General features: G+C 56.5%; 1 protein-coding gene across 1 annotated transcript in view; it reads right to left on the reverse strand.

The window, feature by feature from the left end:
- The window catches only part of LASP1 (LIM and SH3 protein 1), a 42,572-nt gene that overhangs the window by 18,165 nt on the left and 730 nt on the right, over positions 1 to 23,677 (reverse strand). The window contains exons 2-4 of the mRNA XM_012661227.1: positions 17,312 to 17,406; positions 7,733 to 7,817; positions 358 to 465 (exon numbers count right to left, since the gene is read on the reverse strand). Of these exons, the coding sequence (XP_012516681.1) occupies positions 358 to 465; positions 7,733 to 7,817; positions 17,312 to 17,406 (288 nt within the window). The remainder of the gene's footprint in view (positions 1 to 357; positions 466 to 7,732; positions 7,818 to 17,311; positions 17,407 to 23,677) is intronic.

The following is a 23,677-nucleotide window of genomic DNA, read 5'->3' on the forward strand; positions in this document are numbered from 1 at the left end:
CCTGCACCCTGACACCCACCATACCCAGGAAAAAGAAAAACAGCTTCAGAGAGAGTGGGGGGTGATCTAGCACACAGGCCCCTATGCACACCCCCGCAAAACTACAGTCCCTTCAAGGAGGAAATGCTATGTGGGCTAAAGTCTGGCAAAGACAGAGTCTGGGGGTGCACCGAGAAGAGGATCTGGGAACCCCAAATGCCTCTCTCTTCTCAAGCAGCCGCCAGCCAGGCCCACAGGGGAGCAGGGGCAGTGGAGGGCACTGGCGTCATTCACACCTGCCAGGCGGGCAGGGAGGGGTCCAGACGGAGGGCGGCAGGGGTGCCAAGGGAGGGGGGTGCCACGGGAGGCAGGGCTTACATTACTGATCTGGTCCTGGGTCTTCTTGATTCTCTGGAATTCAGGTGTGTCTGCCACCACGCTGAAGCCTTTGCCCTTGTTCTTCTCAAACTCCTCCTTGTAGCGTACCTGGAGGACACGAGAGGGAGGGAAGAGGGACAGGAGTCAGGCTGGGAACAGAAAGGGCCTCAGCCCGTGACCGCTGGACCTGAGGCAGGTCCATTGAGGAGCGAGAGCCTGACCAGAAACCCCCAACTCAAAGCAGAAGCCTTAGCCAAGAAGCGTTATACTAATGAGAACGGCCATTAACCCTTCTTCAGCGTGTTCTGAGTGGTGGGCACAGTGCCACGGGCCTCACGCATACGTGAACTATCTGCCTTAAGTCCATCATTTACACACTTGTACGCGCGCACGCGCACACACACACACTAGCGTTGGGTCCATTTTACAGATCAGGAAACTGAACCACACAGAGGCAGATTCCCTGCCCGAGGTTACAGAGCTTCAGCAGCAAATGTCTGGAGCCACCAGGACGCAAACCCTCATCTGCCTCACTCCTGACACCTCCCCGCCAGCCCATCCTGCCCGAAAGCTTGTAGGAAGAAGCTTCTTCCCAGAGCTGCTAAGACAGCCCCAGCTCACCCTAGCCAGGATCCGGGCCTATCCGCTGAGAGCAGCTGAGTGCGGGCTGTGCCAAAGGACAAAGTTGGTGCCCAGAAAGGAGGGTGGCGAGACCGACGCAGGGAAGGCCCGATCAATGAGTCTTTGACGGGCCCTGTGGCTTAATGGAGCCTGCGAGGCTGGCTTCTGAGGCCTCCGCCACAGCAGGGGAGGAAACTGGTGGGGGCCAGAAGCTCTTCAGAATAGGGTTCCAAGATCCGGGAAGAACCCTACCCCCCCAGTACTAGAGGGACTCAAGTCAGACATCAGAAAGGACTTCCCTGACACCGACTGAAGGAATTGAAACATGAGGAACAGCTTGTCCTCCGTGGGGGTTTCAAAGAACAGAATGAGGCTGGGAAATACTCATGGGACAGGGAACTGTTCTTGGCTTCCAGAGACCTCAGTGTCCACCTCAGCAGCCATCTGTTCCAGACCCCACCAGCTGCTTGGATTTCCTCCACAGGGGCTGCACTGTCCTGGAAACAGGTCAGCCCAGGACATGGAGCCCAGGACGCTGGGAGTTTCCAGGATGACAAACCCAGGCAGCTTCCAGGCACAGAGTCATCCGGCCGCAGCACTGGGCTACACCCGCACCAACCAACCACAGAGGCGGCCGTGGCCACGCCTGTCAGGCCCCTGCACATCCTCCAGGGGTCGGGGTCCCTGTTTGTCCCCTGGAGCCCCAGTCACCCACCTGTGAGGTTCAGTTCTTCTTCCTTCTTTGTTATTATCCAGACTAAAAAGAAGTTAATGCGGTGGGCGTGAGCACCAGCCCAGCCCTAGGGTCTAGAACCTGCTCTTCCGAGCACCAGCTCTTCCAAGATGCCCCGCGCCAGCACGGGGACTCTTGGTGGGGTCTCTTTGGGAAGGGGGCATCAGGGAAGGTGAGGCACTCACACAGAAAAATGTAGCTCCCAATCCAGAATCCCTGAATCAAAGGCCCCTAGCCTCAATTTCCTCATCTGTAAAAAGGGCTGTCATAGGGATCAGTTAAAATATGGGGAGGGACCTTCCTGTCACCACGACAGAGCTGGTGCTAAGACACCCTCAGTCTCCCACTTGCTGAGTGATCTTGGGCCAATGACTTAACCTTGAGCCTCAGTTTCCACATCTGTAAAATGAGGATCACAACACCCGTCATGCCACTCGACGATGCAGACAGTGGCTCTAACGGCACAAGTGCACCGTGGAGCGCTCAGAAGGGCTCTGCACGCGCTGACGAAAGAGCCTCGTCAGTGTGAAAGTGCTGAACAAATGCCAGTCCTCCACTCCATCCTCTGCTTCCTGACTTTGCAACAGTCAGGCCCCTAATCCGGAGGAATAATCGCCATGGCGATACTGCAATGACATCAGCTGGTTCCCAGGCTCAGGAACTGCCTTCCCCTCCCTGATGGGGAAGGATAATTCATTTCACTCCTAACATAGGAGGCCCAGAGAGGGGGGGGCTTTGGGGGGCGGTGGCGGAGTAGGAGCTAAGAAAGGAGGGAGCCTGGGCCCGGCACGGTGGCTCACGCCTGTAATCCTAGCACTCTGGGAGGCTGAGGCGGGCAGATCGTTTGAGCTCAGGAGTTTGAGATCAGCCTGAGCAAGAGCGAGACCCCGTCTCTACTAAAAAGAGAAAGAAATTAATCAGACAATTAAAAATATATAGAAAAACTTAGCCGGGCATGGTGGCGCATGCCCGTAGTCCCAGCTACTCGGGAGGCTGAGGCAGTAGGATCACTTGAGCCCAGAAGTTTGAGGTTGCTGTGAGCTAGGCTGACGCCACGGCACTCACTCTAGCCCGAGCAACAGAGTGAGACTCTGTCTCAAAAAAAAAAAAAAAAAAAAAGAAAGGAGGGAGCCTGGGCTCAGCACCACTTTGCTGTGTGTCTCTAAGCAAGTTGGCTCCCCTCTCTGGGGGCTGGCCTCCCACTCTAGAGTCTGTGACCATTTTGAGGCATCTCCAGTCTATGGAGAATCAGAGAGATCTTTGGGTGCTGGAAGGGTGGCAGAGGTTGGCAGCTGAGGGGTCAGGAGTTTCGGGAGGGTCTAACCTGGAGCCCCTCCTCCCGCAAGCAGGAGTGCTTGCCCTCGGTGCCTGGGATGGCTCCCCAGAGCATGACGGGGGTCCCCGTGCAGGGAGGGACCTGCCGAGGTCACTTGACCCAGTTGTGGGTCAGGTAATGGTGCAACTCAGCAGTTCGGCCAGATGACTCCGTCCCCGGGAGGTGCCTGGGCCTCCCCCCTCGGAAACTCCCACCTCAGGGCCAGGACTGCCGCAAGAGGCTCCTGACGCCCAAACAGCCACCATCTGTGAAACTCTGCTTCTCACATGTCGGCTTTTAGTAATTCTCCCTGGCTCTGCCTCGTTCATTTATTCCAGCAAGCAGCAGGTACGAATCCATGTTATCTGGGTGAATGCTGAATGAACTGAATGCACATACGTAATCTCCCAACAAACAAGGCAGCATAATTTGGAAAAGAACTGCCTTGACCCAACGTAGGAAGATCATGACTTAAAAAAAATTTATTGAGTAAAATAAAATACCAACAATTTCCACAGATCCTGTGCCTCCCGTGTGCTGGGCCCACATGCTAGGTAACCCACCCCTTCTAACAAAAAAGAAATCAGTTTTTAAATTGGACGTGCACAGATGGGAGGAGAGCTAATGACAAAGGCCAGGGCGGAAGCAATGGTCAGAGGTGGTTGTGCCCATTCCTGGGCACAAGTTCCGTTTCCCTTCTTTCCAGGAAAATACTGAGAGCAAACATTCACCGAGTACCGACTCCACGCCAGAAACCATCAAGTAACACACACTCACATCCTCACAACCACCTTTGGAGAGCAGCGATCCCCATTTTTCAGAAGAAGGCATGGTGGCACAGAGAGGTCAATAACTTGCCCAAGGCCACACAGCTAGTGATAGCAGATCTGGGATTTGATCTTTGGCCAGCGAGTCCAGGGAAGAGGGCTCGCTGCTTGCTGTGCTGATCAAAAGATCCAAGAAAAGAGCAAAAATCCTGTCATAGGGCAGTGTGAGGCTCTCACTGCACTCTCCCTTCCCCTCTGTGGCATTTCCCACAATGCCATGAAGGTGAGACGATGGAGGAAAAGAGACAGTCTCCTGGCACTTCGCCTGGGCTCGGGCCACACAGATGTCTCCAGCTCAGTTCCACCCCAAAGCTGCTGCCTCTTCTCCGCCTGGGGTTGGGGAGCAGCAGGTGAGGAGGGGTCCTGGGGCCTAGCTGTCAGCTCCCTGCCTCAGCCAGGCCTGGGCAGGACCACCCAGAGGGTCATTTCTGGACAGCTCTGTGGTCACCTCCCCCGCAGGGGAGGCTCCAGGTGTCCCAGACAAAGTGCCACTTTGGGGACTAATATAGAGATGGGAAAACAAAGTTGAAATAGAATGGGCAGCTTCCCAGAGGCGGAGAAGGGCTGAGACACACCAGGCAGGCCCGGGAAGGGGCACTGGAAGGAGACCAGCTGACACCCTGTGGGGTGGCGCTAGGTAGGCAGAGGAGGCTCCCACTTCCCTTCCCGCCAGCCTGCCAGCCCTGCCCCCACCACGGCCACAGGAACCAGAACCTGTCGCGGCCCCAGCCAGGCTGGCTCAGCCCTTCCAAGCCTCAGGCCCAACCCCCGGCCTGGAGGCAACTGGGTTTGCTGTCCCCATTTTACTGGTGAGGGAAAAAGCTATGAGGGGTAAAAACAGCTGTGAGAGGCCAACCTCAGACCACACAGCTGGTGGGCGGCGGAAAGGAGACGGAACAAGGCCTGCGAAGAGGACAGCACCCTTTCCTCTCCACCCTCTGCCCACCCAGCCCTCAGCCCCCAGGCCCGAGGACCCCAAGCTCAGGGGAACAGAGCTGTGTCCTCAGTGGGCGGCCCTGCTCCCTCACCTCGCAGCCCTCACAGCACACACAGGGTGGGCTCAGCCCGTCTGCTCCCGCTCCAGCTCTGAGCCCCTCGGAGTGGGACGAAAAGCCCCTACCAGAATCGCTGGGGGAGTCAGAATGCAGATTCCCGGGCCCCACACAGAGCTGCTGACCCAAAGCCCCGTGGGTGGGGCCTAGGAATCTGTATTCCAACAACCCCTAATACCTGCTGGTGACCTGCTGCAGGGTAGGAACACGAAGCTGGTGCCACAGCAGCTAGCGTGGCAGCATTGTCGAGAGCAAAGAGCTCTGGGACCAGATCCACTGGATTGAAATCTGCCCGTTGCTGGGCTCGGGGCAAGTAGTGCAGCCTCGCCAAACCTCAGTGTCCCCATCTGCACAACAGGGATAAGGGCCCCTCCTTCATCAGGATGAGGATTAAATAAGGTCACGTAGACGGATAGACACACACAGACACACGCAGAGGCGCTCGGCCAGGCCCTCAGTGAGAACCTCACGAAGAGTGACTGCCCTTCCCATAAACTCCCCAGAGACCTGCCGGGAACACAGGAGAGCAGCAGGCTGGGCCCCTGGGGAGCAGAGAGCACAGGTGGGCACAGGAGCCTCAAAATCCTGCCTGTGCTGCCCGCTTCCCCTTGAGGAGCAGAGCGGCCCCTGCCACAGCATGGCCTGGCAGCTGCCACCTCACCCCGGGAGGACACAGCAGGGGCTGCTTCCTCCTACAGACCCCGCCCTCCAGAGATGAGGTTCCAAGGGCAAAAAGAGCTGCAGTCAGGCTTTTGTGGGACTGAGAAAGGCTGGGGTTTGAATTTCTCCTCCTGGAGCAGGGTGGTGTGTGTGTGTGCCTCTCAAGACCTGCTGTCTGCTCCCAGCACCTCCAGGTCCCTCTCAACCCCTCCGCCTCTGGTCCCCAGGGGCCTTCCACAGGATGGGGAGTCCATCTCCGAGCCCTCTCCCTGCAGGCTGGACCACCCGAACCCCTCAGCTGCCTGCTGGTTCCCCCAGGAACTGCAGCGTCCGTGCCACGGGAAGGTGGGGTGGCAGGTACGAGCTGGTGCTCCCCTCCTCTGTGGAACGCATGGGAAGCCCGAGCCTCAGGCCATACCAGGGCTGCACGTGGTCAAGGACACCGTGCATGGGAATGGAAAGACCAGAGCCCAAATCCCGGAACCTCACTCACCCGCCCTGTGTCAATAGGACAAGCCCTGGGCCCCTCTCAGCCTCAGCCCCGTCATCTGTGAAACAGAGACAGCAGGTCTTCTCCCTACCCGCTAGACTCCAGGATAAACGAGGCCAAATAACTGAAAGCACTTGCTTAGCTGGAAAAGGTCTCAGCAGCATTTAAGGGACTATCCAGTTTACTATTAAGGTAGAGACTGCTTTTCCCAGGAGTCAGATGGAAAACTGGAAAGAACTTAAGTCTCTGGGTTCAGCAAACCTGCACTCGAAGCAGTCAGTGTCTACTTCCTCGTCTTTAGTAAAGTGGGTGATCCTACCCACCGCACGGGGCTGCTGTGGGGATTAAATGAGCAGCATGCCCAGGGCTGTCAGCGCTCATTAGCTGTTAATATTGTCGTGACCTCTCCTGCTCCCTGTGTGATGTTAGCAAGCCCCTTAACGTCTCCGAGCCTCGGCTGCCTCATCCGTGCAAGGGGAAGAACAGGGGCTTCCTCACAGGCTTGCTGGGAGGGTTACATGAGAGATGCGTGGAGAGCCTCACACAGGGCAGGGCTGGTTCTCCCTGATGGGACCCAGGGGTTGTGCCAAGATCAGCCAGCAGGAGCCCCACTCCAGAGGGATCGGGAAAGATCTCCCCACTGTGGCCCACGTGGAACCTCTGCAACATCTTCCTGGCCCCAGGCACCCTGCCCACTTGGTAAATTCCCATACATGTGTTCTCTCAGTTAATCCTTTAATCCTTGCTGAAGCCCAGCCCCACCCCACCCCAGGCCAAGTCTGGCCCAGAAGCCCTCCCAACCCCCAGGCAGGCAAGGTTATTGCCCTGGCCTCAGGGTTCTAGACTCTTTGCTTATTCCTCAGTGTCCCCTAGAGACCCAGTTCTCAGCTGGGCATGGTGGCTCATGCCTGTAATCCCAGCAGTTTGGGAGGCCAGGAGGCGAGAGGATCACTTGAGGCCAGGAGTTTAAGACCAGCCCGGGCAACATAGTGAGACCCCATCTCTACAAAAAATTAAAAAATTATCTGGGCATGGTGGTGCACACCTGCAGTCCCAGCTACTCAGGAGGCTGAGGCGGGAGGATCACTTGAGCCCAGGAGTTTAAGGTTGCTGTGAGCTGTGATTATGCCACTGCCCTCTAGCCCGGGCAACAGAGTGGGACCTTGTCTTTACAAAACAAAAAAGACCTAGTTCTCCCTGGGCTGAGAACCCATCTTCTGCTCCACTGTAGTGCCCAGCAAAATCAGGCCTGAGGAGACAAAGGCAGGACAGGTTCCCTTGGCAAGGTCCCCTCACACCTTGCCTTCTAAGAGGTGGCGAAGGTTTGGGGCAAGGCTGCAGAGGGTGGGCAGTATAACCTCGGACAGGTGAGCTCCCTGGTCTCCCCCAAATCCCTCCTCTGCAGGCAGGCACGAATGGAGAGGAGGGAGGGGAGAATGAGAGACACCCAGGCCTCTCCAACCTACTTTAGGTAGGAAGGGGGCCGTGCGCTCCCCTACTCCTTTGATAAAGTCAGGAAATAGGAAGTAACTGGGGGTGGGGGCAGACGGTCAGGGCAAGCGCGAGGATTTCAGCACCTTGGCCTTGCATAGTAACCACAGGAGGAAGGAGGCCTTGCCAAACCGGGGGTTATTACAGCCCTCCCCACCAGGCCACAGCGCCAGCCCCGCCCCTCACCTGACTCTGGAGCTCGCTCTGTTGCTTGAGGCGAAGGTTTTCCGGGGTGTCAGCCACCATGGTGAAGGACTGCTTGGGGTAGTGTCTGCAGGGCAGAAAAACAGAGTGGGGTCACTCTGGGGAGAGGGCTGGAGCCTCTGGGCTTCCCGCAGAGCTCTGGCTCTCTCCCGGGAACTTCCCCTCATGCCTGGGCAGCACTGCCCCAGGCCCAGCAGCAGGGCCACGGTGCCCACTGCCATGGTCCGGCAGAGGGAAGTGGTTCTCAGACTCGGCCTGGGCTGGCTGACCCGGGAAGACATAGCGGGCCTGAGTGGCCAGCCAGCCAGGGAGAACTGTCCTGAACCAAAGGCAGGCCACTGGGACACACTCTGAGGGGTTCAGATCACCCTTATTTGGGGATAATCCATGCCTTGGAGTCTACCACATACGGTGGTGAGGGCACTGGGCCAGACTGGGAGAAGATGGGCATGGGGTTAGGACTCAGCTTTCAGCTAAGACCAGAAATGGAGACCAACTATGCAGAGGAAAGACAAGAGGGAGACAGGAAGGGAGAGGGACACACCTATCCAGGAGGGCTTCCTGGAAGAAGTGGTGAGAGATGCCCACCGCCATTCAAAGTGGCGTTTCAAAGGGTTAACAAGGTCCAACTTAATTGGTGGGTAGGCAGGAAGACCAGCTTGAGGCCAGAAAAGACGTCACCTGTGCGTGATGGGTAACAATACAGGTTGAGTATCCCTTATCCAAAAGGCTCAGGACTAGAAGTGTTTTGGATTTCTGATTTTTTTCGGATTTTGGAAGATCTGCATATACATAATGAGACATCTCGGGGACTGGACCCAAGTCTAAAGACAAAATTCATTTATGTTTCATAAAATAAATATAAATTTCATTATACACTAACCTGAAGGTAATTATATACAATATTTTTAATAATTTTGTGCATGAAATGAAGCTTTGACTGCTTTTTGACTGCAACCCGTCACATGAGGTCAGGTGCAGAATTTTCCACTTGTGCATTGTCGGCACTCAAAAAATTTTGGATCTTGGAGCACTTCAGATTTCAGATTTTTGGATTAGGGATGCTCAACCCGTAATAACCACAGTTACTGCTGGCCCCGTGCTGAGGGCTTACATGCCTTAGGTCACCAAGCTCTCACAGCAGCCCTATGTGGCTAGTACTGTCAGGGTCCCCCTTTGACAGATGAGAGAACTGAGGCCAGAGAGGTTGAACAACGTGGCCAACGTCACAGCTAGTAGGTGGTAGGATCCACATCTGCACTCAGACAATCTCTTCCGTGCCCAGCATGCCGAACTAAACCGTCCAATCTCCAGGCACAGGACGGACCCGAGTCCTGGCCCCCATCAGGAGGGCTGGCTGGGAGGTAGCAGGAGTCAGGGCAGCCCACAGAGCCAAGCCTGCAGGGACCTCCAGCACAGGCCAGTCCAAGCCCCTCATTTCAGAGGAGGAAGTAGTAGCGCGTGATGCCAGACACTTGTCACTCAGCAGTCTTCGTAATTAACTTCTTAATCACTCTGGTGCATCTTCTCTCCCCACTACTTCTCCACGAAGAGGGATTTTTTTGGTCTCCTATTCATCGATTTATCTCCAGCTCCTAGAATAGTAGCTGGTGCTGAATAAATGTGTTAAATAAAGGAATGTCACACCAGGCATTAAAGCTGGGCACAAACTCGGGTCCCCTCTGTCCCCAGGGTCATCACGATCCCCCAGCAAACCAGCTACAGGAGAGGCAGCCCTGAGTCACGGCAGCTGGTGTCTGTGCTGGTGTGAGAAAGAGCTGGGGGTCCACATGGGCCCCAGTTATTTTGGGGACTGGTGGGTGGCTCCTCCAAGCAGAAGCCTGAGGTCTGGCTTTAGCTCTGGGTGACCGATCACATCCTACCACAGCTGTGACCACTGCAGATTCCTGCCCCACGGGCTGCCCCTAGGTAAGAGGTGGATCAGCTCCTGGGACCTCTTTCCAGACATGTCCCGCCTGGTTGGTGGCCAAGCCTGAGAGCTGCCTACCTACCTGAACATGTTCTCCAGCTGCCCACACCACCCTGAGCCGCAGCCACCTGTAAACATACACCTTCCTTCTGGGCCACCGCTTGTAAAGGGCAGGACGCAGGGTTTGGAGAACTCACCCAAGGGGGTGTGCCCAGAAAGGGCAGAGTGCTGGGCTCTGGCCCTGCCACTGACTTGCTGGGTGACCTTGGCAAATCCTTTCCCCTTCGGGCTAGTATCACTGTCCCAGGCGCAGCGATTCTAGCGGTGCCCCTTCCCCAGCCCCCACAGCACGCCAGGGTGCTGGGTCCTGCCACCCAGGTCAGCCCAGGCTCGCAGCTCCCCAGCAGGGGGACGGAAGCAGATGAGGAAAAGCAAACACAGATGCCTACAGCCGGAAACAGACATGGCCTGTCATGAACACGGGGCTACAGCCAGGGTTCGGTGCCCCCGCAGTCAGGGCCACCCACAGCTGAGGAGCTCCCCTCAGAATTCCTGAGCAGTTCCAGGGCAAAGGAGGATCAACTGGGAGTCTGTTTCTGGAGACTAGAAATAGCAGAGGGACTGAAGGAAGATCTCAGCAGAACTGGCTGGCCCTGAGACCCTAGGAGAGAGGGCTTCAGAGATGACCCACCCCCAAAATCACAGCCACACTGAAGGCGTCATGGGACGGGGGCTGTGGCCAGGAGGGCATCTGTCAGTACAGACAGGAGCAGGCAGGCGGTGGAGGAGACCCCCAGGCAGCGCTGGCCCAGAACATGAAGGATCGATTCCGGGAAGATGGTTAGCATTTGGCAGGGAAGTGGAGGCAGGCTGGGGGGCCGGGGGCAGGGTGGCCGGCAGGCTCTGCAAACACATGTCCTCAGGAGCCAATCTGCAAACACTGGGGTTTCCCATTTGCCGGCATGTACAGGGTTAAAATGGAGAGCCAGCTTCAGTGGCGCAAGGACGGCCAGACAGGTGCACCTGAGCACTCCACAGTCCCCAGGCCCCTACACACTGCGTCGTGCCTCACACACAATGAACATACAGGTGTGCCCTCTGCAGCGACCGGCATCTCCTAGACACCGTGGCCAGCAGGTCCATCCGCAGCAGCTGCGTTCGTGCTGTGTTCACACACCTCCTATGCCCCTCACTGTGTCCCTCTGTTCCGTCACCCTGCACCCACTGTCACCCTGCACCCACCGGAAGGTCTGAGAGCCCCCCACAATACGCAGCAAGTGCCTCAGTCGGGGTTGGCAGGTACTTCATCCTCTCTGTGGACCCACCGTCACCCGTGGATCTCAGCCCCCCACGGCCAGAGCATTAATCCCATCGAAGGGAAGAGGGGGGTGAACCAGCCTAGACGTTGACTCAGCTTAATTTGGCAGGGGTGGGAGAGGATTTTAATCCTGCATCAGATTAACTAGATTAAAGAGGAGCTGAAGAACCTTCCAGCTCCTTCCCCTGCCCCCTAAGCCCAACCCCAGCAGAGGAAGGCAGGCAGATGTGCAGCATGGGCTATACTCCTCCTGCTGGGTCAACCCTGTCCCCTCCCCACAGCCCCCAGCCCTGGCGAGACAACCCTGCTTTCCCTTCCTCTGCTCACTATGCTTCAGGTTCCCATGGCAACCTCATCTTCAGCTCCAGGCAGGAGAGCAGTGAGAGCAGAGAGAGAGAGAGAGGTCTATGGGGGTGGGGGAAGCGACACAGACAGCAATGGGGTCCTCAACTAAGGAGTCCACAAGGACAAAGCCAGGAGATTGTGTCTGCAGGACTCTTGCAGACAACAGACAATTTAGGCAAGAAGACAGGTGTTGCGGGTTGGTTTCTAGAAGGGAGGGCATAAGAACGTCAGTGCTGTGCCCACCGCCCACCAAGATGACTGGCTTCGAAGAAGGCTCCAACTGGTTTGACCTCCTGCCAGAAACAATTTTGGGGAATTCTATCTTCTCCCTTCCTCTCTGCCCTCAGGTTGAAGCTCCCCCGACCCATTCCCCTCATGCCCCAGTAGGGATGGAGAGATGTGTGTGTGCCAGTGTGGGGCTAAGTCAGACAAGGGGCCACCCATCCCAGCTGGTGACACCGCTAGAACCTGGGCCCTACCACAGACTGGGCCAAGGCAAGGGAACGGAGACCCAGGCATGGAATGGCCAGAGCGCAGCTACTCTTTGTCCCTCCACGGGCTGGACTGTGCCCAGCCCCTGGTTAATCACTGCAAGTCGCCGGGCTCTCGGCACATGCCCCTCTGCACCCTTCCTCCCTGCTGTCAGCCGCTGGGGTTGGGGGGAATGGAGCCAGCCCCCTAGGGCAGGATGCCTGGCAGGGAGTGGAAGGGACCCAGCATCCACGAGGGCAAAAACCAGGAATATGCTTCTCCTGGACAAAAAGCAGAGGGACAAGAACAAGGGTGGGGCGGGGCGATCAGGCAGCTATTGGGGTAGCCTGGACCTTCAGGAGGATTTATGGGCACACAAAGCAACGTCGTGTTGTACTGTGTCCCGTGCACACTTCTTGTGAAACCTGCTACAAGGCTTTGGGCTGGACAAGGTAGGCTTTACCACTGTGCCTGTTTTACAGACAAAGAAACTGAGGCTGAGTGTCAAGGGAAGAGCCTTGTCCAACACACTCTCCCCTATATCACAGCCGCCCAGCAGCTAAGGAAGGGCAGGCTGGCATCTTTCTGTCATCTGTCAGGTGGACCCCAGCCCACCCCCAGCACTCAGAGCACTGGGGGAAGGCGTGCTTGACGGGGTGGGGGCAGAAAAAACCCCACCTGCTTCCAAGCTTGGCCATGACAACAAACTCTGTGCGGTCTGGCAGCCACCCCCAGTTAGGACCTGCCTATTCCTCAGAACTTTTCAAGAGGCCAGACAATGACCTGTGGGGATACAGGAGAGGTGGCCTCTGTCCCTGTACCCCTGAGGACCTCTGAGTCACCTTCCTGCATGGAGGGACTACAAGGGCAAGGAGGGTACTGAGAGGCTGCAAAGTTTATGAGATCCAGGGTGACAGGGACAGCTTGTCAGACACCAGCCTCACTCCCATCCTGCCATTAGCTACATGCCAGAAGCAGAACAAGAACAGACCAGAGATCCCAAAAGCCCAGCTCCTCCTTTCCACACGTGACCTCACTCCTTCCAAGCTTGGACCCCTTCAAAAACCACAGCTTTGTGTTCAAGGGGGAGCAAAAATACATCAACTAGAGCAACAAGGAGCTTTTGGTTTTACCAAAAGGAGAAAAAAAAACAGCCCCCACATCCTGCCTCTGGAAAGAGCTGCTGATTCCAAAAGCCCCTGCCGGGAACACTGCCCACAGGCAGGAGGGGGGCTCCGGCTAACCCAGTTTCTCACCCATTCCTCAGGCCTAAGGGGCTGCTGGAGTGGTGGGGATAAGCAGCAACAAGGAGGCATTGTTTGACCAGAGGGGGAAAGAAGAGCAGTGAAAAAGATCAAGGCTAGACTGAAGGAAGAACTTACCAGCCTTCAGGGATTGCAGACAAAAAGAAAAAGGACAAAAAAAAAAAAAAAAAAAAAAAAAAAAAGCCTGCACCTGCCCCTGTTGGCAATACATAGAAAGGATCCTGCCACATTGACTGAGGCATGGAAACACTGGCCTCAGTTTCCTCATCCGTAAAATGGGAGTGTTAGGAAGCATTGTGATCCCTGAGGTTCCCCAAGGCCCTGACATCTCTGAGTGTGGGGATTTGGGGATGAGGGGGAGGCTGCATTTGGCCACTTTGGCTACCCATGTGCACTCACCCTCCCCACCCCAGACGGAGGCCACACACTCCCCTCCCACTCTCACTCCTGGTGCTGCCACCAGCTCCCTCAGACATCTGATCCCAATTGTCCCAGCCCACCACTGCCCCACCCAGCACAGATGCCACCCCACTCCCATCTGAGATCTGGGGGAAGGAGCAGGAACAGAGTACCTGGTTCCCCAAAATCAGGGACCGCTCCACCCTCCTCATCCCTCACCCCACAGCTCAAGGAAACTGGAGAATGGACCCCAGATAGCTGCAGTCCGTGAAGACGGGACTGGTGCAACTATGTCCCCTTTTCCTCCCCCCAGCCCGTGCCCATCCCCCACTGGACATCTCAAAAGCTGGTTCCCTTGGTCTGGAACCCCACCTGCTGTCCTCCTGTCCTCCAATCACCAAGGAAGAGGCCCCCAAGGAGGAGGGAACAGGCTCATCTCCCCCGTCCCCACCCCCTGCCCTGACCTCCAGGCTCCCAGACTATTTGCATGGAGACAAAGAAGCAGGTTTGTGCTAAGCCAGAGCATGTGGACAGATCTTGACTTTTGGAAAATCCAGTTTACAGAACAAATAACGGGGGGCATAAATATTTCTCTAGCCAGCAGAGCAGGCTCACCCCACCCACCTAGAAGTTCAAGAGAGAATTAGCGGTTCTTCCTCCACCGCTAGCTATTGTGCAAAAACCAGAGTGTGGCCTCCACCTTGCCACAGCAGTGCCTGCAGCCCTGGATGTGAGAACACAACGCTGCCCATTCTGTCCAGCTCCCCAGCCTTCCGTCCCCAGCTCCAGCACCTGCACGAGTGTCTGGGTCCGCACCAGGCATGTGTGTAACCGCACGGATGTCCATGCCAGGCAGGCTGGCTGTGACCTCTGGCCTGTGTTCCCTCCCCTGCCTGACCCCCAAGAAGAGAAAGAGAAGAGGTCTTATCACTGTTTACAGTCCCTTTCCAGAATTTAAATCTCAATCTTGACAAGCCGTGGTGAAAAGATAGCTTCCTTCTATCTTGACCACGCCCCTGCAAGATCCTAGCTTCCCTCAGGGCTCAGAGACTGATCAGAGACAGGCAGAACACAGAGGCCTCCCTGCACACCAGACACACACTCGGTCACTTGTGGAGAGGGGTGGGCAACTCCCTGGTAAAGTGCCAGGAAAGACCACCCGCCCCTTTGGGTCCTACATGTGGAGCGGGTGGGGCTACAGAGAAGGAAGCCAGGCCTGTGGTCCACAGAGCAAGGCCAGAGCAGGAAAGCTATTCCCTCGAAGCCCCAGGATTCAGGAACCTGGGTGTCACTCAAAGATGGGGCCAGGGCAGGAAGAAAACAGGAGGGAATGACAGTGAACATTTGGCACAGTGCCTGGCACACAGCCGGTGCCCATAAATACTATTGGGTCTACGGTGCAGCAAGCCAGGGTAGGAATTTTTAACCATGAGGAAACCAGGGCTTAGACAGGTCCAGAGGGCACTCCTTGTAGGCGAGGCCCACATCTGGTTCATCCCAAAATCACCAGGTCTGGTTTGCTGGCCTAGACTGTCGCCACAGGCTGAGGGAACATGCCTACCCTGGGCAAGGTGCTACACAGCCCGGTCGTGAAGTCCCCACCCCTTCTCCCTCACCAGGGTCTGCCCAGGGAAATATCCCAGCTGGGCCAAAGGTCAACTGGGTGTGGCAGAGGCTAGGCTATAAGGGCAGGAAAGGAAACTGACAGAGGCTAACCTGTTTCTTTTGGCTGGAGGCCAGGAGAGAGACAGGGGAACCCTGCTTCAGCAGGGGGAAGCAGCACCCAGAGAGGGAGGCTTCGTCTCCTGGTCTCCTGCCTCTCCTGGACGGCCCCAGCCCCTGAAGGCCTCCACCCCCGCGTGCTACAGCCTCCCCAGAAGAAAAGTCAGCTGGAACTTTGGCACTAGACTGAGAACACACAGAGAAAACAAGGACAAGCCTCTGATTTTTCTCCAACTCCTAAGGCTCACTGAATTTTAGGCTACTAGAGTCTTCAGGAAGAGACGTGAAGAAGCATGGAGCCCTTGCCGCCCACTGGGATCGGGGCTCAGCCCCACTTCTGTCTGGTGGGATATGGGCTCAGAAGCTAACCTAAAGTGCTCCAGCATCCAAGGGGTTAAATGCCCTGGCTTCTCTGAACCCCACCCCACTCCCCAATGGAGGGAGGAAGTGGCAGAGAACCAGGGCTTGTGTGAGCCCTTAAGAATTTGAAGAATGTCCCATTTCCCTTGGGGGGGATAGGAGGGGCTGGTGAGGGGGGAGAAACAGTGGAAATTAATAGAAGAGAAGGGGCAGCTGAAGCCAGGTCAGGGGCCAAGATGGAGCTGCGACCCTTCCTCAACCACCCCCCACCTGCCCAGTGCCCCATCCTTCCAGAAGGCACAGCCTTCATGTTGCTTATTGGGTTTCAGATTATATCAGGAATCTGTTTTCCCAGCACGTGCCACAGGTCAGCATACAGCCTGCTGCAGGCAGGCAGTGTCCGCTGAGTGATCAAACCCCCAAAGAGAGGGCAGTAGAATTAGCAGGGCAGTGGGAGAGGGGAAGGGAGAGACAGTCTTTCAAAGGGTTAAGCCCCTAATCCTTTATAGACAAGTCCCAAATTTCCCTTCCTGGGTGAACTTTGGCTGCAAAAAGCCTCCTGAATGAGAACTAAAAACAAAACATGTTCAAGTGGTTCACGCCTGCAATCCTAGCACTCTGGGAGGCGAGGCAGGAGGACGGCTTCAGCTCAGGAGTTTGAGACCAGCCTGAGCACAAGCGAGACCCTGTCTCTACTAAAAATAGAAAAATTTGCATGGTGGTGCACCCCTGTAGTCCAAGCTTCTTGAGAGGCTGAGGCAGGAGGATCGCTTGAGCCCAGGAGTTTGAGGTTGCTGTGAGCTACAGTGACGCCACTGCACTCTAGCCAGAGCAACACTTGGACTCAAGTCAGATCCTAAATTTATTTGAATACCAATGTTGGCACTTGCAAGTGACTTGATCTTCTGAAGCCCCACCTCAAAAGGTCCCCAAAATTGAGTTCTGAGTTCGCACTTGCTACTCACGAGGTCAACCTGAAGATGTCGATGCCCCTTCTGGAACTGCATGGGATGGGATGGGGACCCCGCCTCTACGTCCCCTCCCCACCTCCAGTGGGCCAGGCTGCAGGTCCCAGAGCAAAAGGAACAGAGCCCAACCTACTCCACCCAAAAAAACAGTCTGTGCAGCCTCCCTCACCAGGCCGGGAAGAGGTCTGCCTGGGCCAGGCCACGCCCTCCATGCTGCCTCTCACTTTTCAAGAAATGAACACCAGAAAGGCTGGAGCCAGGGTTCCAGAGAGTTTTCTTGAAAGGACAACTGGAGGAAGGGAGCCCAAAGCCCAGGTGAGAAAAGAAACTGTCAATTGCTGTTTCGGGGAGAGAAATGAGGGAAAGTGAAGGGGAGACAAAGCCCCAAACACAAACACAACTGGGCACAAACAGGCAGGTCACATACTCTGCAAGGACCACGCTTGATCCCTCTCTTGCAGCAGGGTGCAGGGGAAAGAACATGCTCACTTTGCCACCCAGAGACTGAGTTAGAGCTAGCCTATCACTAGCCACGCGATCTTGAGAAAGTCCTTTCCCTTCCCCCAAGCCTCAGTTTTCTCATCTGTCAAATGGGGATAACAGCCCTTATCCAGCTGACGTAAGGACAAACTGTGATTATCAAGTAGGGGGTGGAAGTGCTTGGCCATGTCACCTTGGGCAGTGTCACCCAACCACCCAGTATCTGTGGATATCGGAAAGGAAAGAACTCACTCGGGCAGGAGCCCAGGTGCCCACCCAGCCCCTGCCCGAAGCAGGACTCACGCATTGCAGTAGGGCTTCTTCTCATAGCCCTTGTAGTTCTTCATGTTCAGTGTCATCTTGCAGGTCTCGCAATGGAAGCATGCTTTATGCCAAAACTGGGGATGGAAACAGAAGGAGGACATCCATTAGACACCAGGAGGGGCGTTCCCTCCCAGGGACTGTCCCAGGTCCACAGCTGTGGGGAGGACATGAAATCACCCCTGGAGAGCTGGGGGTATCTCAGGTCGCGGGGGCATCTCAGGTCACAGGCTCTAGTAGCAGATGATATTCTCCCCTTCCCTACCCCCCACCGATCAGCCATGTGAACTGATTGAGAAGAGCAGGCAGGAAGGATGAGTGGGGAAGAGCCCAGATATGGGGTGCAGCAGCCCCAGGTCAGCTCCACCGACCACCGACCACCCTTCCTGCCCAGAGCTGGAAAGGCCTCATTGCTGATGCCAAGCTGAGCTGGGTTGCTAAGAAGAAGCCATTGAATATGAAGGGGCAGCTCCTCTAACCTCCAAGGCCTCAGAAGAGGAAGGTCCAGCCCCCATGCACACAGCCCCAGAACCCAGGTATCCCGCACCAGGGCCTCCTGACACTGACACACACACACACACACACACACACACACACACGCCCCACGTGATCCTTGCGTGATGCTCCCAGCCGGAGTGTAGGAGAGTGCCTGGCAGCTAGTCTCCCCCAGGTACTGAGGGGATCTGCTTCAAAGCCCTGGAGGTGGAACCCCTATAGGGGACATCAAAGTTCCACCCCACTAACTGTATGACCTTGGGCAGGGCCCTGCACTTGGGAGGAGCCCACTTCCTTATCTGTAGAATGGATATAACAACACCTACCCCCTGGGATTGTTGAGGATTCATGAGAAATCACCTGCAAAGACCCCAGCCCAGCACTCGGCACCTTCGAGGAGTACCCGGATGGTAGGTGCTGGGCATGGCAGGCACGAACCTCGGCCGAGGGGGCTCAGCAGATGACACTGGAGGTTGTTGGGGACCAGGTGGGGCCTCACGGTGCCCAACCACAGCTCCAATTTATTCCCCCGTTTGTGCATGTGAGAATGAGGGACAGGTACGACTCCAGCAAAGCCCAGGACCTGGAGCTGAGCCAACAGGACCAACCCGGGGTGGCCGATGGAGGGGGCAGAGCAGCAGGTGATGAGAAATGATGCAGTACACGTGACTCCATCCCTGAGAAGTGTGGATGCTCAGGCAAACTCACGCAAACAGGACACCCAGGAGGCCCCAGCCCCCCAATCAGCACCAACCAGACATCCTGCTGCCAGGACCCCAGAATCCAGGCTGCCTGAGTGACTTTCCCAGCAGTGGAGAGAGACCCTCCAGATCCCCAAAGGAGGAGGCCAGGGAAGGGCTGGGGAGACCTTCAAAGGAGCCCAGCCCCAGGGCTGGTTCCTGGCCATCTGTCAAGGAATTCCCCCAAGGCGGCACTTTTCCAAATGTGGTTCCCAAACCAAGAGAGGCTTCCGAGACACTAGGGGGAGGGGACAGCAGAAAGAAAGCTGAGAATCTGGGAATCAACCTCTCCCACCACGACCCACTTCAACCAGAGACGCCCCCCCAAGCTAATCTCAGGAGGAAATCATGTTCTAATAGGGTATTTTCCCTATCGAGGAGACCCAAAGGAAAAAACCTAATGGGTGGAAGATTAAACAGAGTGATAGGAGACCCACTCTTGGGAAGAAGGCCAGCTGGAGGTCTGGAAGCAAAGGGGGCTAAGCTTAGCCACCCCCCCAACCTGGGCCTATAACAGCACCGCCCTCCCCAACATACAGCAAACTCCAGACTCTTCCAGTACATAACCCTAACACATACAACCCACGGGAAAACTAAAACAGGGTGGTCCCTGCCCCCACAGGCTCCCGAAGTGACAGCCCCACTCCCTCCCCCAGTGGCTGGGAGGCGTTGGCAGAGTGCCCCAGCCTTGTCACCACCCAGTCTGCTGGCCTCTGCCTGCTCAGCTGCACATGCCCCTGCCTGGGCCCCCGCCTCCCCCCACCCCCACGGGGGCCTGCCAGGAAAAACATTCTCCGGAATCCAGACCGTGACCCACTTTCACACACACGTTCGCAGGAATACACACTGTCCCAGGACCTGGGACCTCCAAGGCTGCTTCCTGATTGACGTGGGGGAGACAAAGGGAGGGAGGTAGACACCCCTACTCTAGCAGATGGCCAGGCCCCCTGGAGAAGGGGGACAGAGTGCACCAACCAGGTTGGGGCTATAGGGCCAACACTCGACCCAGGGGCTCCACAAGACCCCTCCAAGCTGCCACTTGGAGGGGAGCCCCTCTACAAGTGATGGTGCCCATCTCCATCAGTAGTGGCTCTTTTCCCCTCACCCCAGAGACCCCTTGCTCTGGGCTAGACACCATTAGAGACTGGGGCAGGGGACAGTGGTCACCTGTTCCCTTAGAGGGGGCTCCGGGGCAGAATGAAAACAGGAGTGGACTGAGTACCCTCAGGTAAGTATTCAGTAAAGTGGGGTCACGGGATGGGGCAGGCTCCAAGCCTGGCACCTCTAGCTGCTTCATGCCGCTCCCCTCCGCTCTCAGGAAGAGGGCTCCAAGGTTCAAGAAAATCCAGCAGCTCCTGCCGCTGTGTCCTTTTTGGAGTAGGAAAGCCGTGGGGAGGGGAGGCAGAAAGTGGCCAGTCCCCCACAACCCCTGTGAACCATGCCTGGGCTGGGCACCAGGAGCCCAGGATGAAAAAAACCCTGTCCTGTTGCAACAGAGTCTGCTGAAGGACGCTGTCAGGGAAATAAATCGATACAATCCCCCAGTGACCCTCTGTCTGCCTCCTTGCCCTGCCCCATGAGCCCTGTCCCAGACCAAGAGCCTCCCTCTTTCAGAGGCCCCAGGTAAGAAGATTTCAGAGCATTCCCGGGACTCAGGACTCGGGAGCAAAGTGCACCTGGAGGCCTGCAACCCTAATCCCCCTCACTGCCTGCAAGGTCCATGGTTTCCCTATTCGCAGAAGCCACACAGTCCCCAGACCAAACCCTTGGTGCCCATTAGCAGCCTCTCAGCCCAGATCCAAGGCTCTGGGGGAGGGTCACCCTTGACTTTCCCTTGCCCGCCTGCAACCCACTCCACAGAAAGGCAAACAGAGGCTGGTAGGAAGAGAAGCCCTGCAAGGAGAGGGGCTAGGCTTGGGCCTGTCCCTCCACAGCTCTGGGTGGGAGGGATGTGGCAAGCTTCAGGTCACTGCGCCTGCAGCCTGGCACCTTGCCCCCTGCACCCAGGCTGCCTGGGGTGGCCGTGACTCAGGGCTGGAGTATGAGATTTCCCCTCCCTTCCTGTCGGTTACAGTTTCTCCCTCCTCCAGGGCAACACCAGCCTAGCTCTGCTGGCCACCTGGGCCACTGGCTTAAGGGCATAGATCTTTACTGCACCTCCACAAATTCCCAGGGGGACATTACTTTGTGTCCCAGATCCCCCCTGAAGACCCCAGGCCTAGAGCATTCCTCCAGACAGGGTCAGAAAGGGGTGGGACCTGCTTTTGGCACTAATGAGACAGTGTAAAATGTAAAAGCACTTTTTGCAAACACACTAGCAGAAGAGCTGAGCAGAAATAACTGTGGATGTGAATTCCAGCTCTGGTTAAGAGAGCGCGATGAGCCTCATCATCGATTTGAGACTCCGTGCATGGGGTTCGTAATTTACAGGAGCAATCACGCCCACTTTGTAAGGCTGCTGTGAAGACTAAACCTGGCACGTTGTAATACGTAGTAGCAATTATGAATGGATGGTCACAACATGATTGTGGGGTACTCTAAGCTTCAGCTAGGAAAAAACGGGGCACCACAGCTGCAAGGACTCTGCCCCTTTGAGGAAGGAGGAAGCGCTCAAGACAACCAGAGGCAGAGCCCGCCCTAATGGGGGACTCCAGGGGAACTGGCAGCACACCAATCCTCTACCCTCCCACCTGCTTTCGGAAACCGGGAAGCCCAGGGGAGAGGGATGTGGTCAGATTCTTAACAATGCAGGTTCCCAGACATAAAGTACATGCACAAAGTAGGTGCTCAATAAATATTTGTCGAATGAATGAGCAAATGAGGTCACCCTGTTTCTCCCCCAGCTCTAATCCCAGAAGTCCTCTGGGAAAGCAAATCTCGACCTCCTTCCTCAAACACCGTCATCAGCAATACATATTTCTCCAGCATGCAGAGCACACTGGGTACTGCAGGCTGGGGGCAGGGTGGCCTTCAGAGGTGACAAGGCCTTTACGCACCTATGCCTTTGGGAGATAAGGCTCAGGGAGGAGAAAAGGCTAACACCAAGGACACGGCTTGTGCTTCGGACCACACTGTGGGCCAAGTGCCATAGGGGATTGCAGTGAAAGGGGTGAGCCTAATCTGACTCTCTCCTGCTGTACGTGGGAAGCCTTGGGAAGTTGGTTAGCTACGGCACCCATGGGACTGAATGTTACCCCTCCCAGGTCTCAGCCCAGCACCCTCCAGGCACTGACCCTCCCCCCCTTCCAGGTACCTGTCCTCAATGCCTGGAACGGGTCTGATACCTGGGTATTTCAGGCCTCCTGCTCTGAGGACCTCTCTCTAAGGCCATTTCCTACAGGGACAGTTCTAAAAGGGAGGGAGGAGTCACAATTCCCACTTCCCAGGGGAACCCCCACTTGAACGTCTTCTTCCAGCTAGGGCAAGAGAACTGAGGAGCGCACCTTGCAGGGTCCCTGCCCCTCTCCCCTCTGACACACACCACTGAAGGTTTTTATGAGGGGAATGGGTGTGGGGCTGGACAGAGTATCCCAGAAAGGGAGGGAGGCCACAGCCTATACCACACCCCCTTTGGCACTTTGGCAGGCACTTTAGTGCACTGCCTCACCTCCAAGGAAATGACATCATCACACCCATCTGACAGACGGTGAATACTAAGGCCCAGAGCTGGGCGGAGCAGACCCGGAACTAGGACCAAGCCTCCCAGCTCCCGGGCTAGTAATCCTTCCATCGGATATTGCTTCTGCCTCATGCAGTGAAGTGCCCACTGTCCCTTCCCAGCTCATGTCTGTGGAGAAGAGGAACGCAGAGAACGCAAGATGCAGAGGCCAAAATCCCTACCATCGGGGAAGGGCAGAAACCCCAGTGAGCAAGGACAGATAAGTTCTCAAGGGGAGATTTCTTCATCTAGTGCCTCCAAGTTCAAGTCCCACCCTCCAGAGGCTGGCACGGTCACCAGGCAGATCAGCACCTTCCCTGGTGCCCACACTATGTCCCCTCCTCTCCTCCCACCCATTCAAGCCCAAGAGGGACAGTGAAACAGCAGCAGCCCTACAGGCCCCCTTCCCCCAAGAGCAAGTTCAAATGTGTTTCAGAACCTCAAACCCCACCTCCTCATCCTGACTCACAGGCCAAAGGTCACTGAGGAAGCTGGAACCCCAAGGGGGAGGGGAGAGACAAAGTATCCAATGAACTATCCTTTCCCAAACATAATCCGGCTCCAGGTCAGCAATGAACTTGGCCCCTGGGGCTCTGCACCCCTCTTCCATCCCGTGCCCCCAGCCTTGCACCACTCTTTCGTTCAGTCCCCCCACCCCCACCAGTTCAGACAGAAAGGAGGGACTATATGGACTTGGAGCCAGCTTGGGTGGTGGGTAAAAGGGACAAAATCCCAGAGGCCTCCCCTCCACACAGGGAGAGGAGGCAGAGGGGCAGGTTTTGCCTTAGGATCTTAGGGAGCTTACAAGAGGACAGGATCCCACCCCAAACTGTGCGGGGGAAACAACCAGTTCTACTCTCCACCCCACCCCCAAACGTATAATGGCAACCAGATGAACGAGTCCAGCCTGGGCTGGGGGGGGGCGGGGGCGCGTAAGGGCCCCCAGGGGTCAGTGAATTTCCACAAGGCAACCCTCCCCCTCCCCCCAACACCTCCCCCTTTCCTCGGCTTCCCCAGAACTCAGCCAACCCCACCCTCCATTGGACAAACCGGCTTTGAAAAGTTAGCTCTTTGTTCTACAAGCCGGTCTCCTAGCTCTGAGCACAATTTCAGGAGATCTCTGAGAAGCACCCCCCCACCCACCCTACTCCAGCACCCGACCCCGCCCGGCTCAGGCTGAGCGGCCCAGCACTGGCAGTTGGCTTTTAATTTGAGGTGGGGGTTGGGAAGCTACGGAGGAAATCTGCTGGGCCTTTAACCACTGAACCACCAAGGGGGCTGCAGGGCGTTCAAAAAAGGGGGTCTTGCGGTGGAGCTCGGGTCCTTACACGAAGCCCCCTTCACCAGATGCAACACTCGCCCGCTGATAGCCTCCGCCCCCCAGTCTCCAGAGCAGGAAGCCGGGCCACAGCGGCCAGAGCCGACGGCTTCCCGGGGCCCCCCAGCCTCTGCCCC

This window comes from Propithecus coquereli, unplaced genomic scaffold (genome assembly GCF_000956105.1).
Source record: "Propithecus coquereli isolate 6110/MARCELLA unplaced genomic scaffold, Pcoq_1.0 Scaffold119, whole genome shotgun sequence".
Taxonomy (NCBI): Eukaryota; Metazoa; Chordata; class Mammalia; order Primates; family Indriidae; genus Propithecus; species Propithecus coquereli.